General features: G+C 33.1%; 1 protein-coding gene across 1 annotated transcript in view; it reads left to right on the top strand.

Moving 5' to 3' along the window:
* LOC129907760 (tripeptidyl-peptidase 2) overlaps nt 1-12,884 on the top strand; it is an 80,911-nt gene that overhangs the window by 61,650 nt on the left and 6,377 nt on the right. Inside the window, exons 15-16 of the mRNA XM_055984112.1 lie at nt 8,981-9,934; nt 9,995-10,304. Of these exons, the coding sequence (XP_055840087.1) occupies nt 8,981-9,934; nt 9,995-10,304 (1,264 nt within the window). The remainder of the gene's footprint in view (nt 1-8,980; nt 9,935-9,994; nt 10,305-12,884) is intronic.

Genomic DNA, 12,884 nt, shown 5'->3' with positions numbered 1-12,884 from the left:
CATTAAATTTTAAACGTTGCTCAACATTTAGCCATCCGAGATTTGATAGCATTTCTTGTATTGGCGTTCTAAATTCACACTGAAGCACTGTTCTTATCGCTCTATTTTGCAATATTTGAAGTTTTCTAATGTTTTCTATGTTTGACATATATTATCGATGAGCAATAATCAAAATGTGGAAGAATCAACGTGTTATAAACAGTCAGTGCACAATTTCGAGTTATATTTTTACGAATTCTTTTGAAAAACCCTATCTTTTTTGATATCTTAGCACACAGATAATTAACATGTTCATTGAATTTAAGCTTGTTGTCAATATATACTCCCAAATACTTGATTTCACGGACACATTCGACTCTTTCATCATTTATTTTTACGTTGACATTAGGTTCACTACTATTTATACACATGATTTTAGTCTTACTAACGTTAAGTTTCAGCTTATTTTTACAAAGCCATGTGTAAATTTTTTCCAGTTCTCTTTGAATTAAATATTCACATTCATTTATGTTATCACCAACACTGTAGATCAATGTATCGTCGGCAAATATTGATATCTGAACTTCTGATACCACTTTAACAATATCATTAATGTATAAAAGAAAAAGGATCACTCCCAATTTCGACCCTTGAGGCACACCAAGATCCACTTTTATAGCCTCAGAAAAGGTTTCATTCACTTTGACTCTTTGCGATCTTTCAAACAAATAACTATCAAACCATTTAAGCTCAACTTGACGAATACCATATTTTTCAAGCTTTTTAAGCAATATTTTTCTATCTATTGTTTCAAATGCTCGTTTTAGGTCAAGAAAAACAGCAAGTATAGATTTTCCGTTATCGATTTCCTTTTTCCACTCATTTGTTAGCCAAGATATAGAAGTTTCACAGGAGTGTCCCTTCCGAAAACCTGATTGTTGAACACACAAAATATTTTCATTTTCTATATATGTACTTGGTAAGTTGGTTGCACACTATTTCCTCTAAGATTTTCTCATATGTTGGGAGCATGTTGATGGGTCTCCAATCTTCAGGGTTTTTTGGATTTTGAATTTTTTCAATAGGAACCACTACCGATTCTTTCCAGCTTTGGGGGAAGTCTCCATTTTGTAAAGATAAGTTAACTATTTTTAATAAGTACGGATACATTTCAAACTTGCAATCAAGAATTTTACTGCCATTTAACCCAAAACAGTCGTTTTTGTTGTTCATTCCTTTGATTGTTTCTTCAAGTTCCAACAGACTCACTTGTTTAAATTTAAATACACTATTTTGGGTACCGATACTATCTGAATAATCAATTTGGTTGATGCTCCCATGCATTTCTTGAACACTTTTCACAAAAAATAAGTTCAATGCGTTAGCAATTTCTTTTTCCGTTTTAAGACACGTATTTTGGATTTTTAGCTCTATGATTTCATTTTTTTCCGTTTTAAGTATTTGTCTTTTCAATGTTTTCCATAAACCTTTCTGGTCGCCAGCATTAGCAATTATTTTCGATTCAATGAATATACTTTTTGCCCTCATACACTCAGTCTTATACATATTTCTCGTCATCTTATACTCTCCCCAAGCTTCAAAAGAATTTTCGAACCTAGCCCGTTCATATAAGTTTATCTTACTTCTTTTTAAATTGTATAAATCGTTGTTATACCATTCAGCATGATTTTCGTTTATTCTAACCGACTTTGTGACAGATAGCAATGCTACTTCAATTCCTTCTTTAAACTTTTTCGCACAGCTATTTAACTCGTTTGTTTCTGTTATACTATTAAAATGCTCACAGTTTAAAGCACGCACGAAGGGATCATATCTGTACTTAATATACTTTATCTGCTTAAGATTGTCTTTTTTATTGGATTTCGTATATAGTTTAATATTCAACGACTCATGATCCGAAGTTTTCCACTCGTTGCGAACCGCGACATTAACTTTCAATGTGTGTTCAGCTAATACATAGTCTATTAATGTTCTTGATGTTTTTGTTATTCTAGTTGGTTGTGTGACTAATTGCATAAGTCCGATGTTATTTAAAAAATCATTTACCAAGTTCAATTCATGATTTCTTTCAGCCAGAAAGTCAACATTAAAGTCACCCAGGATTACCGTGTATTCACTTTCGCTTATATTATTTAAAGTCCACTCGTTTAAAACATCAAAAAACTCTCGAATTCTCATTTTTTCAGATCTATAAAGTAGAATAATATTCCAAGACTCGTTTTTAACACTAATTTTAATTGACAAAATCCATATTTTTTTATCGATTGATAATTGTTTCTTTTCCACTGATTTTATACCATTTTTAACATAAATTGTTACCCCACCCGTGTGTCGTGAGTTACTAAAACAATTATAGATCTTATAACCGTTTAAAGATACTTCACATTTTTCTATTTCAGGCGTTAGATGTGTTTCCGTGAGTAATAAAAAATCAAACTTATTTTCATCTACTAATTCTTCAATTAGCTCAAAATTACCAGTGATCCCTTGTACATTCAAGAGCACACCGTTTAAATAAGCTAAAGGTTTTTTGTTAAATATATTATCATTTAATTGCTAATACATCACCCGGCTTCGTTCCCCATCCAGTTTCTTCAAATAAACTGGACACATATAATCCATCGTCTTGTGATTAATATCTAGATTCAAACCAAGTCTATCGTTCATTTTTACACAGTTTATACATTTATTTGTTTCCGCACTATCACAACCTTTGATGTCATGCTCACCACAGCATCTACGACAGCAGCTTTTATTTTTACACTCAGCTGATATGTGGTTAAAACCTAAACATTTATAGCACCTTTTCACTACTATTGATTCAAATACTTTGCACCGATCCCATCCAACATTTACTCTTCCTACGTCCATGACTTTAGCAAAGCTTTCTTTATCTAATTCCACCACAGCGTTATAGTACACAAAATTCTTTCTCCCTTTCTCTCCGTTTTTTTTAATTATTTTAATGCATTTGATTTCACTCGCGGCAAGCATACCGTTTTGCGCTCTTAAGCTTTTTTCGATTTCTGCCTCTTCAATCTCCTCACTTACACCCGATATGATCACTTTTGGCTTTCTCAGCACCGGTATTTTTATTTCATATTCTGTACCAAGCTTTTCTTCAACTGCATTAACCACGTTACTTCTGTCCATTTCACTAGCACAAGATATTTGTACAATGCCATTATGTCTTGTGGCCACTTCACTAATTTTTAGATTTGATGGGTCAACATTCTTTTTTAGATATTCTTTTGTTTTTTCGCCCGTTTGTTTCGCTTTCGGTTTAATTATTATTGAAGGCTCTTTTTGTAACTGACTCGCATTATGTTTCCTTCATTCTAGTGTTTGAACTTGCACTTTTAGGTTCACTGAGACTGAATGAGTTACACTTTTCAAGAATTTCACGCACAATTTGTTCTTGTTTCATAACGTATTCTTTATTTTCATTAATCGACTTAAGCATATCATTCAGTGTTGTGAAAATTGAAAAAGGCGAGGTTTTTCTTTTCGTGAACCGAACGCACATCATAGTCGGCTAGACCACTGCATTTTTCATGAAATACTTTGCTGCAAAGTCCACTACACATTATATTTCTTTCACCTTTGAATCGTTTTCTACATTTCTTACACTCCGTTTCCATATTTTTAGTTGAATTATTTAATTTCACCTTTATTAAAATATAATCGCAGACCAAATAAAACACGTCTTTACTGCTCGAAAGCTCGCTCACCATTCATTTAAAGAGATATTAACGGAATTATACCTACGGTTATATTGTTTTTTACGTGTTCTTATTAACTACACACTTAGGATTATTTTTCGAAATCGAAATTCCGAAAAATTATATAAAATGCAAAATTTGAGCAAATTTTTCATTTTGCCTAGATAATTTTTCGGAATTTCGTGATTCCATTCGGGATTCCGGGTTTTCGGGATTTTGGACCTTCGGGATTTTGGGTTTTCGGGATTCTATGTTTTCGGGATTCTTGGTTTTCGGGATTTTGACCGCAACCCCACCTAAGTGGACCTTTTTTTTGTGCACGCCACTTTTTGTGTGCCGGTTTTTTTAAATGCAGTCACTGAGTGAAAAAACGCAACGTAAAATTTAATACGTTCATCGTTGATTTAATGCTGAAAAAACTAACTGAAATATCTTTGAAATAAAATTGAAACAACGTAAGAATATTTCTTACGGACTTCAGCTTTTGTAGCATTTTATCACTCTTATTTCCAACAGTGATATAGCACGTGTGTAAAGCATCCGCCTAGTGACCCAAGAGTTGTAGGTTCGATTCCCAGCGGCTGCCAATTTTTCTTCTTTTTTTTTATAAATTGATACTATTTTTCAAAGTTGAAACAACTTTGATTTAAAAATGTTTTATAACGGCAAACGACTTTAAATTAATGATTTTCTACTTTGATTTTATAATTTTCGTCTTCAACGCAAAATCATTCCGAAAAATAGTTGAATCAACGTGGTTTTCGTTGATTTTAAGTTGTTTTTTTTCTCAGTGGTGTTGGCGCAAACTGAAAAAATCCTACTTAGCTTCTACGAATAGCTTAGTGAAAAAAGAAATTGTACCAAAATGTTCGATTCCAGTTTATTGATATGAATTCCAATTTTCGAATACGGGATAAATGTTCACATTGTTGTTACCTCACACAGTAACTTTTTCTATCTCTTTCTCTCTAACTATTTTTTGGTATATTTAGATAAAGAATAAGAAATCTAAAACAAAAGTTTTCCTGTAACATGTTCCGCAATACAAGAAGATCAGAGTCACTACACTACACAATGAAGGCAACACCACACCACACCCAACCCAACCCAAACAGTCGCCCCCTTAAATTTAGCAAAACTTTCCAAGACATGGTTGTTGTGTTTCTCGAAGAGAATGTATTATAAGTCGCATATAGTGGATGAGATGGTCCTGTAAAAGAACAAGCTACAATATACCTTTACCAACCTTACCTATATTGTTACTTTGGTGTATTGGTTTGGTGATGTGTGTTTTTGTTAGGTCCTTCTTTCGACAAAGGACCAAGTTAAGTTGGGTAATAAAATGCGACAAACCACCTGGATATAAATTACCATACACATTAGCAAGTGCTTCAACAGTTTTAGTTGTCTCTCTTTTATATATAAGATATATATGTTGATGGTGATATTGTTTTTGTTGTTATAGTTGTTGTTATTTTTGTTACATAAAACCAAAAAAAGGAAAAAGGATATGATGTTGCGTTTTCTTTGTATGTTAAATCTCTCCTTTACCTCCCTTTTCCACACATCCTTATACAAAGTTTTTCACGACAAAATTGAGATGCACAACAAGCATAGCATACACGACAACAAAACTATATAGAAAGTGGCTTTGCTTCGACTCTAACTCTAGACTAGGACAAGGATTTGAAGGATGTGCGATGTTACGCTTTGTTTGTGCAAATTCGTTCACATGTAATACTATTTTCGAATAAAATTATGCACAACTTCTTCTCAATTGCAAATGAGTTACTATATAACTGTCGAAATGTGAGATTCTTTGTTTAAACAAATATGTACTAGAATTTTTGGTTTTGTATAATGTTTATGCAATGTTGAACAAAAGTGTACATTCTACATGCCAAATATAATATAATATGTTAAAGGTATGTTAACTAGGAGTCTTTTCCTTCTCTGGAACTCAAAACCCTACATTTCTAATAAAAGGACATACAAAATGAACAGAAGGAAGAGAGAAAGAGAGAGAAGAGATGAATTATGGTGGGGAAAGTCATTCATATAATACCTACACGTTCGTTTAGTGCATTTTGATTAAGCCAATTTAGAAATCCTTTGGTCAATCGGAAGTTATACTCATACGTGTGTTGCACTTGTATGGTGTACACTCACTTTAGTGAAGTTTCCAACATCATATAGTTTGGAAACATACAAGCAATATGTTCATATTATATAGTTTGGGATAGCAATCTGTTGGCACAGGGATAAATTTGGTTTGTAAATTAATTAGGAAAAGTCGAAACAGGCTAGGCTTTTGGTTAACGGTATATAAAATATATACATCAATGATGACAGAGAAGGTCATTTTGTTGTTTTGTTTTTTGGTTAGATAAATGATGCTTTAAACTCATGCACAGACTTATGTTATACTTTTTTGAAGGGTATACCTTATAATGACAAGCCATTAACAATTGTGTTATTATTTGTCAACTAATAAAGTTGTAAAATGTCAAGATATTTCGATTTGAGTTATTAGACAGGTGGTTTGTAAATTTACCTAGTATGTGGTAGATGGACTAACAAAAAAGGACACCAAAAAAGCCCGATTCAACATAAACATTAAATGTTTTTGATTTATGACATTTTGGTTTCATTCTATTGATTTAACACATCTACCAACATCATTTCAAAGGTCTTGTTGAATATAATTTTATTGTATACTGTATATTAAACGTGTAAAAAACTGTATTTTTTGTAACAACTTCTACAGGGTGTCCCAAAAGTCAAAAGTCAGAAAAATAATTTTTAAAAATCGCAGCCAAAAACATATGTATTTTGGGAGTTATGGGCAATCGAAAAAAAAAAAATCGAAAAAATGGTCATCCTGTGACGGTCTTTCATGTGCCGTGACTGCAAATCTTAAGTTTTATCAATTTTTTTCTTTTGATACGTAACCTTGAATAACCCTGCTAACAAGTGCATTCAAAAATTTTAACTCAGCTGCATCAGTTTTAAAGAAAATTTCACTTTTTTGCCCAACTAATTAAACACAAATTTTACATGACCCTAATTCAATGAACTGCAGTGTACAAAAATACACTACGAAATTTCATAAATAACGGAAATAAAAATATTTTTCTTAAGAAATCCGATAAAAAAAGTCGGATTTCTTAAGAAAAATATTTTTATTTCCGTTATTTATGGAATAATCTCAACAATGTTATACCATTTTGAAAAGAAAATTGAACACACCAACTTTTGAGGTAACTTGCCGAAATATCGTAGTGCATTTTTTTTTAAACTAAAATCTCAAGCTCCAATAAGAAGATTTTCAAAAGCTGGATGTTAAAATAAAAATGCAAAATATATACAGGCATATTTATTAGATTTTTGCTTACTTAAACACTGCTTAACTTTTTTCAAACTGTGGGAAATATGCTTCATTTAATAAAAATAAATATCACACTATTTGAAGTTAAAACAAATTTCCAAATTTAAGCAATTGTTTAAAGTTAAACAAAGATTATAAATAATAGCCATAGCATTTATGCTATATAACTGCTTTTGAAGCAGTTACCTTATTTTCATTGACATTGTTAGCACTTATTTCATTTCTGTAGTTAACCCAATACCAAAATTGTAGAATACGACTAACTTTTTCCACTAATCATATGTATCAAATAAAGCTCTTGGTCAATTTGATTCCTAAAATATATTTACGAAAATCAATTGCTTCATAAACTTTGTTAAAGGATATTTGCTTTCTAAAAAGGTGGAAAATAGGTATTTACGATTGAAATAATTTCTCTGATTGACTCCTTATAAGATAAATAAAATTATTTCAGATTTTCTTAAATTGTTTACCTGTTTAAGTTTGTACACTTTGAGGTGAACTTCTTGTAAAATTAGAATGTCTTTGAGCTCATCCCAAATGAAACACTCAAATTTTGTGAGAGAAATTTAATAATTCGAATATTTGAGATTTTAATTTATCAAAGAAAGAAAAATTTAGTAAACAAATTTTTTTATTTCTATGAAATTCAAAATACTTTTTGTATTAAGGGGTTATCAAATTTAATTCGCAATCAAGTATGTTTTACAGTTTGGGAATTATCTTTTATATAGATTAAAGTTTCAAAATTGCCCAATCGAATGTTTAAGTTTTTCCGTTCACGTTGCCACTTAGGAATATATTTCATTATTCGTTATGAATAGTTAGTCTTTATTTGAATAAATTTTTTGTTCGGCAAATCAACGCTTTATTTCTCAATATTATTAGAGCTCGAAAATTTTTTCCACCTTACTATGTACATTTTTTTTTTCAAGGCTTATAAGATTGAATTTGGTTTCAGTAATGATCTCTTTATTCGATCCAATTTTTTTTACCGCTTAGCCATTTTCTTAGTTTTAGAAACAGGAAATAGTCGCGAGAGCCTTAATGCGCTTATTCCTTCTTCAGATCATCATCCAATCTATCCAAAAACTTTGAATACCTAATATTCGCCAGTAATCGTGTTACCTTTTTCAAGGCACGTACCCGACAGACATATTTCCCTTCTTTAGTGCACGTGCATCCCAAGCCCACTCTTTTTTATTTATTTCTTATTCTACATATGGTGTGGTATAATGGATCGGCGGCGTATCGTCAACGACACAACAAATCACTTAGACTCTTGCTGAACATCGGAATTCAAAAAACTACTTCCTTTGTTTCAAATTCACCGTGGCTGCCAAACACAAATTAATGGCACACCTTGCTCAAAATATTACATTTTTTTATCAAACGGTCCTCATATTTTTGTTTTAATAAACTAGCAAAGTGATGCAGCAATTGATTCTATAAATAAAGTTTCCAAGTGCAATCGCCCATTATTTTACCTTATGTTTTCGTTTTCAGCAAAGAATTATTTTTCATTAATTCAACTGCTGTCGGACCTGAATCAATGAATTGAGATTGTTCAATGGTCTGAGATCTCAGAAACATTAACTGACTCTATGAATCGGAGATATTTATCAGAAGGCGTTTATGTAAATCAAATGATTTATTTTTTTTTCTTCCCCGAACAAGAAATCATACATTTTCCAGTTTGTGCATTTAAAAGTCTTAATTAAATTGAAAAACATCTCACTCCTCTCCGAACAATCCTGTTTTACAATTTCTTTTCCATAAAATCAAAAATGAAATAAAAAAAAACGACAAAAAAGAAAGAAAGAAGCATAAACAATTAATTTTTCATTTTTTTTTTTTGAAAAACTTGCAGCTGTCATGCACTCGGCCAAGGGCATCCATCGTTTCCAAGTGACTGCACTTTCCGCAGAAGACTTCCAACCAGCCATTCAATTAAAAACCGCTGCTGTCGTCCTCAAGCCAACCGAAACGAAAATCACCCCACTCAGCCCAACACGCGATGTCATCCCGGCGGGCAGGCAAATCTATCAAAACGTCCTCACGTATAACTTAAATGTCGCCAAGGCACAGGAAGTCTCCCTATACGCGCCGCTCTTCAACTCATTGCTCTACGAATCTGAATTCGAATCACAATTGTGGATGCTCTTCGATGTAAATAAAATGATGATTGCTTGCGGCGATGCACATTCGCACACATTTTGTACAAAATTGGAAAAAGGCGAATACACTGTCCGACTTCAGATACGCCATGAAAAGAAGGATGCTTTGGAGAAAATCTCCGAGGCGACAATGGTGGCACTATTCAAATTGTCAAGTCCAATAGCCCTTGAAATCTACGACCACTACAATCAGTGTATTGTTGCTGGCCGGAAGTTCACCAGCTGTTCGTTGCAACATACGCCCAAAGTTGTCTATGTGGCTCCATTGAATAGTGAGAAAATATCAAAGGCATCCTTGCCCAATGGCACGACCTGGCTAAATGGTAATATGTCGTTGGCCAAGGATGAGGTCGGCCGGCGAGTTCATGTTTTGAAATTCCAGTATTTGTTAAGTGATGCATCGTCATCATCGTCATCCTCATCGTCGTCGTCGTCGGGGGGATCTGCGTCGGGAAAGAAAACAAATGGAGCTGGATCTCCTGCTGCGTCTGCAGCATCTGGTGCATCTGGTGCTAATGGAAATGGTGGTGGCAATGGCAAGACCAGTAACAATGGCTCCGCTAGTCCAAAAAAATCATCTAAAAATGGAAAAGATGACTACGCAGAGGCTTTGCGTGACTTCCAGACCTCACTGATTGCTAAAATTGGTAAGTTATTTGAATTTGTTTTGCAAAAAAATTACATTTTGATAACATTTCCTTTTGTAGATTTGGAAAAAGCAGAAGAGATTTACAACACCGTTATTGCCGCCCATCCAAAACATCTGACGGCTCATTTAATGTACATCCAAAACATTGAGAGCAACCAGCTGAAACCCCAATTTCCGTTTACATTCGCCAAGCATATCGCAGCAAAGGACACTGCCGAGACAAAACCAGACGTAGCCAGTATTACAACAACCTTGGAGTCAATCGCAGAGAAGGCGGGAATCGTTATCAAAGAGACTGACAAGGATGCACTGTTAGCCTATTATGGTCTGAAGAATGATACACGTTCTGATGCTTCGAAAATTAAAACGTGAGTCTCATCATATTTCATATGAACCAAGAGACTGAGGGATGAGGTTTTGATAATAGAAACTTTTCACATTAAAAGTCTAAGGTTCTGGCCTCTGATGTGAGTTCGAGAGTGCAAAAACCTTATATATTGCTTTGTGTGTTTGGTAGTTCAAGGAATTCTCTCGATTTTTATAGACCATTTGTATCTTCTCCCCCGATCATGTGTCGGCATGTCATTGGAATTGTGAATCTCAATAGAGATACCGAACACCTCCTCGCAGCACAACACCGCCACCGCGCCTTATCGACATGGAGTAAAATAGGATTTGAAATCCCTCGCTTTTGTTTGTGCGCAATTTATTGTGCAGGGCTTTTGTGTGAAAGTTTTTTTTGAATGCGAAGAGCTGGGTACCACCCGACCATTCGCTTGACACAGTGTATGATGGGGCCACAGCCCAAACATCATTGAATGGGTGAATGGGAGAAATGTAAAAAAAGTTTCACTTTGTGCTGTGCGCGTCATCCCCAGTCAAAATATGCGATCCGAAAGAGATTTGAAACATTTTTTTTTGTGCCTCCCAATGACGTTCCATTCCATACCCAACACATAAACAGCGCCAGCAGAAGAGCGAAAAGCAACCTGAATGGAAAATAGCGCACACACAAAAGTACTTAATGCGGATTAGTCCTTTGTGAGCTGTAATTTTCCCCACACTTAACTTTTGCCAACGCTGGCTGCCGCCGCCGCTGGGTTCTTTGCTGTTTTAGTTTAAACTTAGGTTGTTTTTTTTTTTTTGTATTTTGCGTTTGTTTGTTTGTTGATGAAGTTGTTTTTTTTTGTTTCTTTTTCTTTATTTCTCTTTTCTATGCACTGTGTGTATACTGTTATAATGTATGTTTGTTTAAATATGTATTAAAATTGACAATGAAAAGGAGAGATAATGAATCCAATTGTCTTCCTTTTTGTCTATGGATATGGGACAAGAGAGGATTATGCGGTTTTTTTGTCTTTCTTTTTTTTTATTTTTTTGTAAATTATATCAAACGCTTAGTTAGAAGGAGGTCTTCAGGCACTTTGAAAGGTATGGTAATCAGATTGCAAGAAGGATTTGTGTAGAAGAAGAGTTAAAATTGGTTAAAATGGAATGTACAAATAAATTTATACGTAGGTACTTTAAGGTAGGTGCGGGCAAAAAGGCTTATCGGCTAATAAGGTATAAGTTAAAGAGTTCCATTATAAAATGTTCGGAGTAGCTCATGATTGAGGATTCAAATTGATTGCTAGGTTATTTAGACCAGTGCCAATCCGGTTTTCAGAGGGCAAAAGTTGAACAAATTATTAGCAGCATATGGGTGGTGGGAAAATTTAGGATAAATGGTATATGAAAGGGGAAAAATAAATTGCCCACAAAAAAATTGGGGGAAAGGGGGTGGGTGGGCGAAAAAGTGGGGTGGGTGTCAAAAATCATGGTTTTTTACGATTTCTGTCAAAACTAGACGTCCTATCGAAAAAAGTCAAATGCAAAAGTTGTAGGTAGTATAAATGTCTACAACTTTTACTCAAACAATTTTTTTCTATAACCTCAAAAATATTGGAAAAAATGCAAAAATACGATTTTTTGATTTTTTATTTTTATCTTTTACAAAAATGGTTGGATTTTAACAAAACTTGGTTAAAAACTACTTTGTTGTGTTTTCTATCTATCAAAAATGTTTTTGAGCAAAAAATGAATTTTTGGATTTTTGACGAATTTAATTTGAAAAAATAGCCTATTTTTCAATCAAAAAAGTTACCGAAAAAATTTTTGATTTTTGAAAAGTTTGGAATGAAATTATTTAAATTAAAACTATTATTTAAGATTGTGTGGAGAAACTGTACTTTTGTTTTAGAAAATATCGAGAAAAATTGAAAAAAACAAAAAAACGATTTTTAAGATCGATTTTTCCGTAAATGACAGTAATATTGGCGAGAAATAATTTTCCATAGAAACTAAATTATACTTTTCTAATGGCCTTTGACTTTCTTAATTTGAATCTAGCATTAGAATAGCTCTAATGTGAAAAGTTTTTGAGATATTGAATTTTGAATGTCCAAAACACTATTTTTGTGATGTTTTGCATGGTAATATCTCAAAAACGTGATGTGATAGAATTTTTCTGACTTCGGATTCGAGCTCAGTGCACAAAAAACCATTAGATAAATATACTTTGATTTCTATAAAAAAAAAACTTTTTGACTAGTGAATTCGAACAAGGCATTCGATTTTTTCTGCCCTGCTCGAATTCACTAGTCAAAAAGTTTTTTTTATAGAAATCAAAGTATATTTATCTAATGGTTTTTTGTGCACTGAGCTCGAATCCGAAGTCAGAAAAATTCTATCACATCACGTTTTTGAGATATTACCATGCAAAACATCACAAAAATAGTGTTTTGGACATTCAAAATTCAATATCTCAAAAACTTTTCACATTAGAGCTATTCTAATGCTAGATTCAAATTAAGAAAGTCAAAGGCCATTAGAAAAGTATAATTTAGTTTCTATGGAAAATTATTTCTCGCCAATATTACTGTCATTTACGGAAAAATCGATCTTAAAAA

The sequence above is a fragment of the Episyrphus balteatus genome, chromosome 1 (assembly GCF_945859705.1).
Source record: "Episyrphus balteatus chromosome 1, idEpiBalt1.1, whole genome shotgun sequence".
Taxonomy (NCBI): Eukaryota; Metazoa; Arthropoda; class Insecta; order Diptera; family Syrphidae; genus Episyrphus; species Episyrphus balteatus.
The sequence above is the reverse complement of the archived record's forward strand: the minus strand, read 5'-3'. Positions and strand labels throughout refer to the sequence as shown.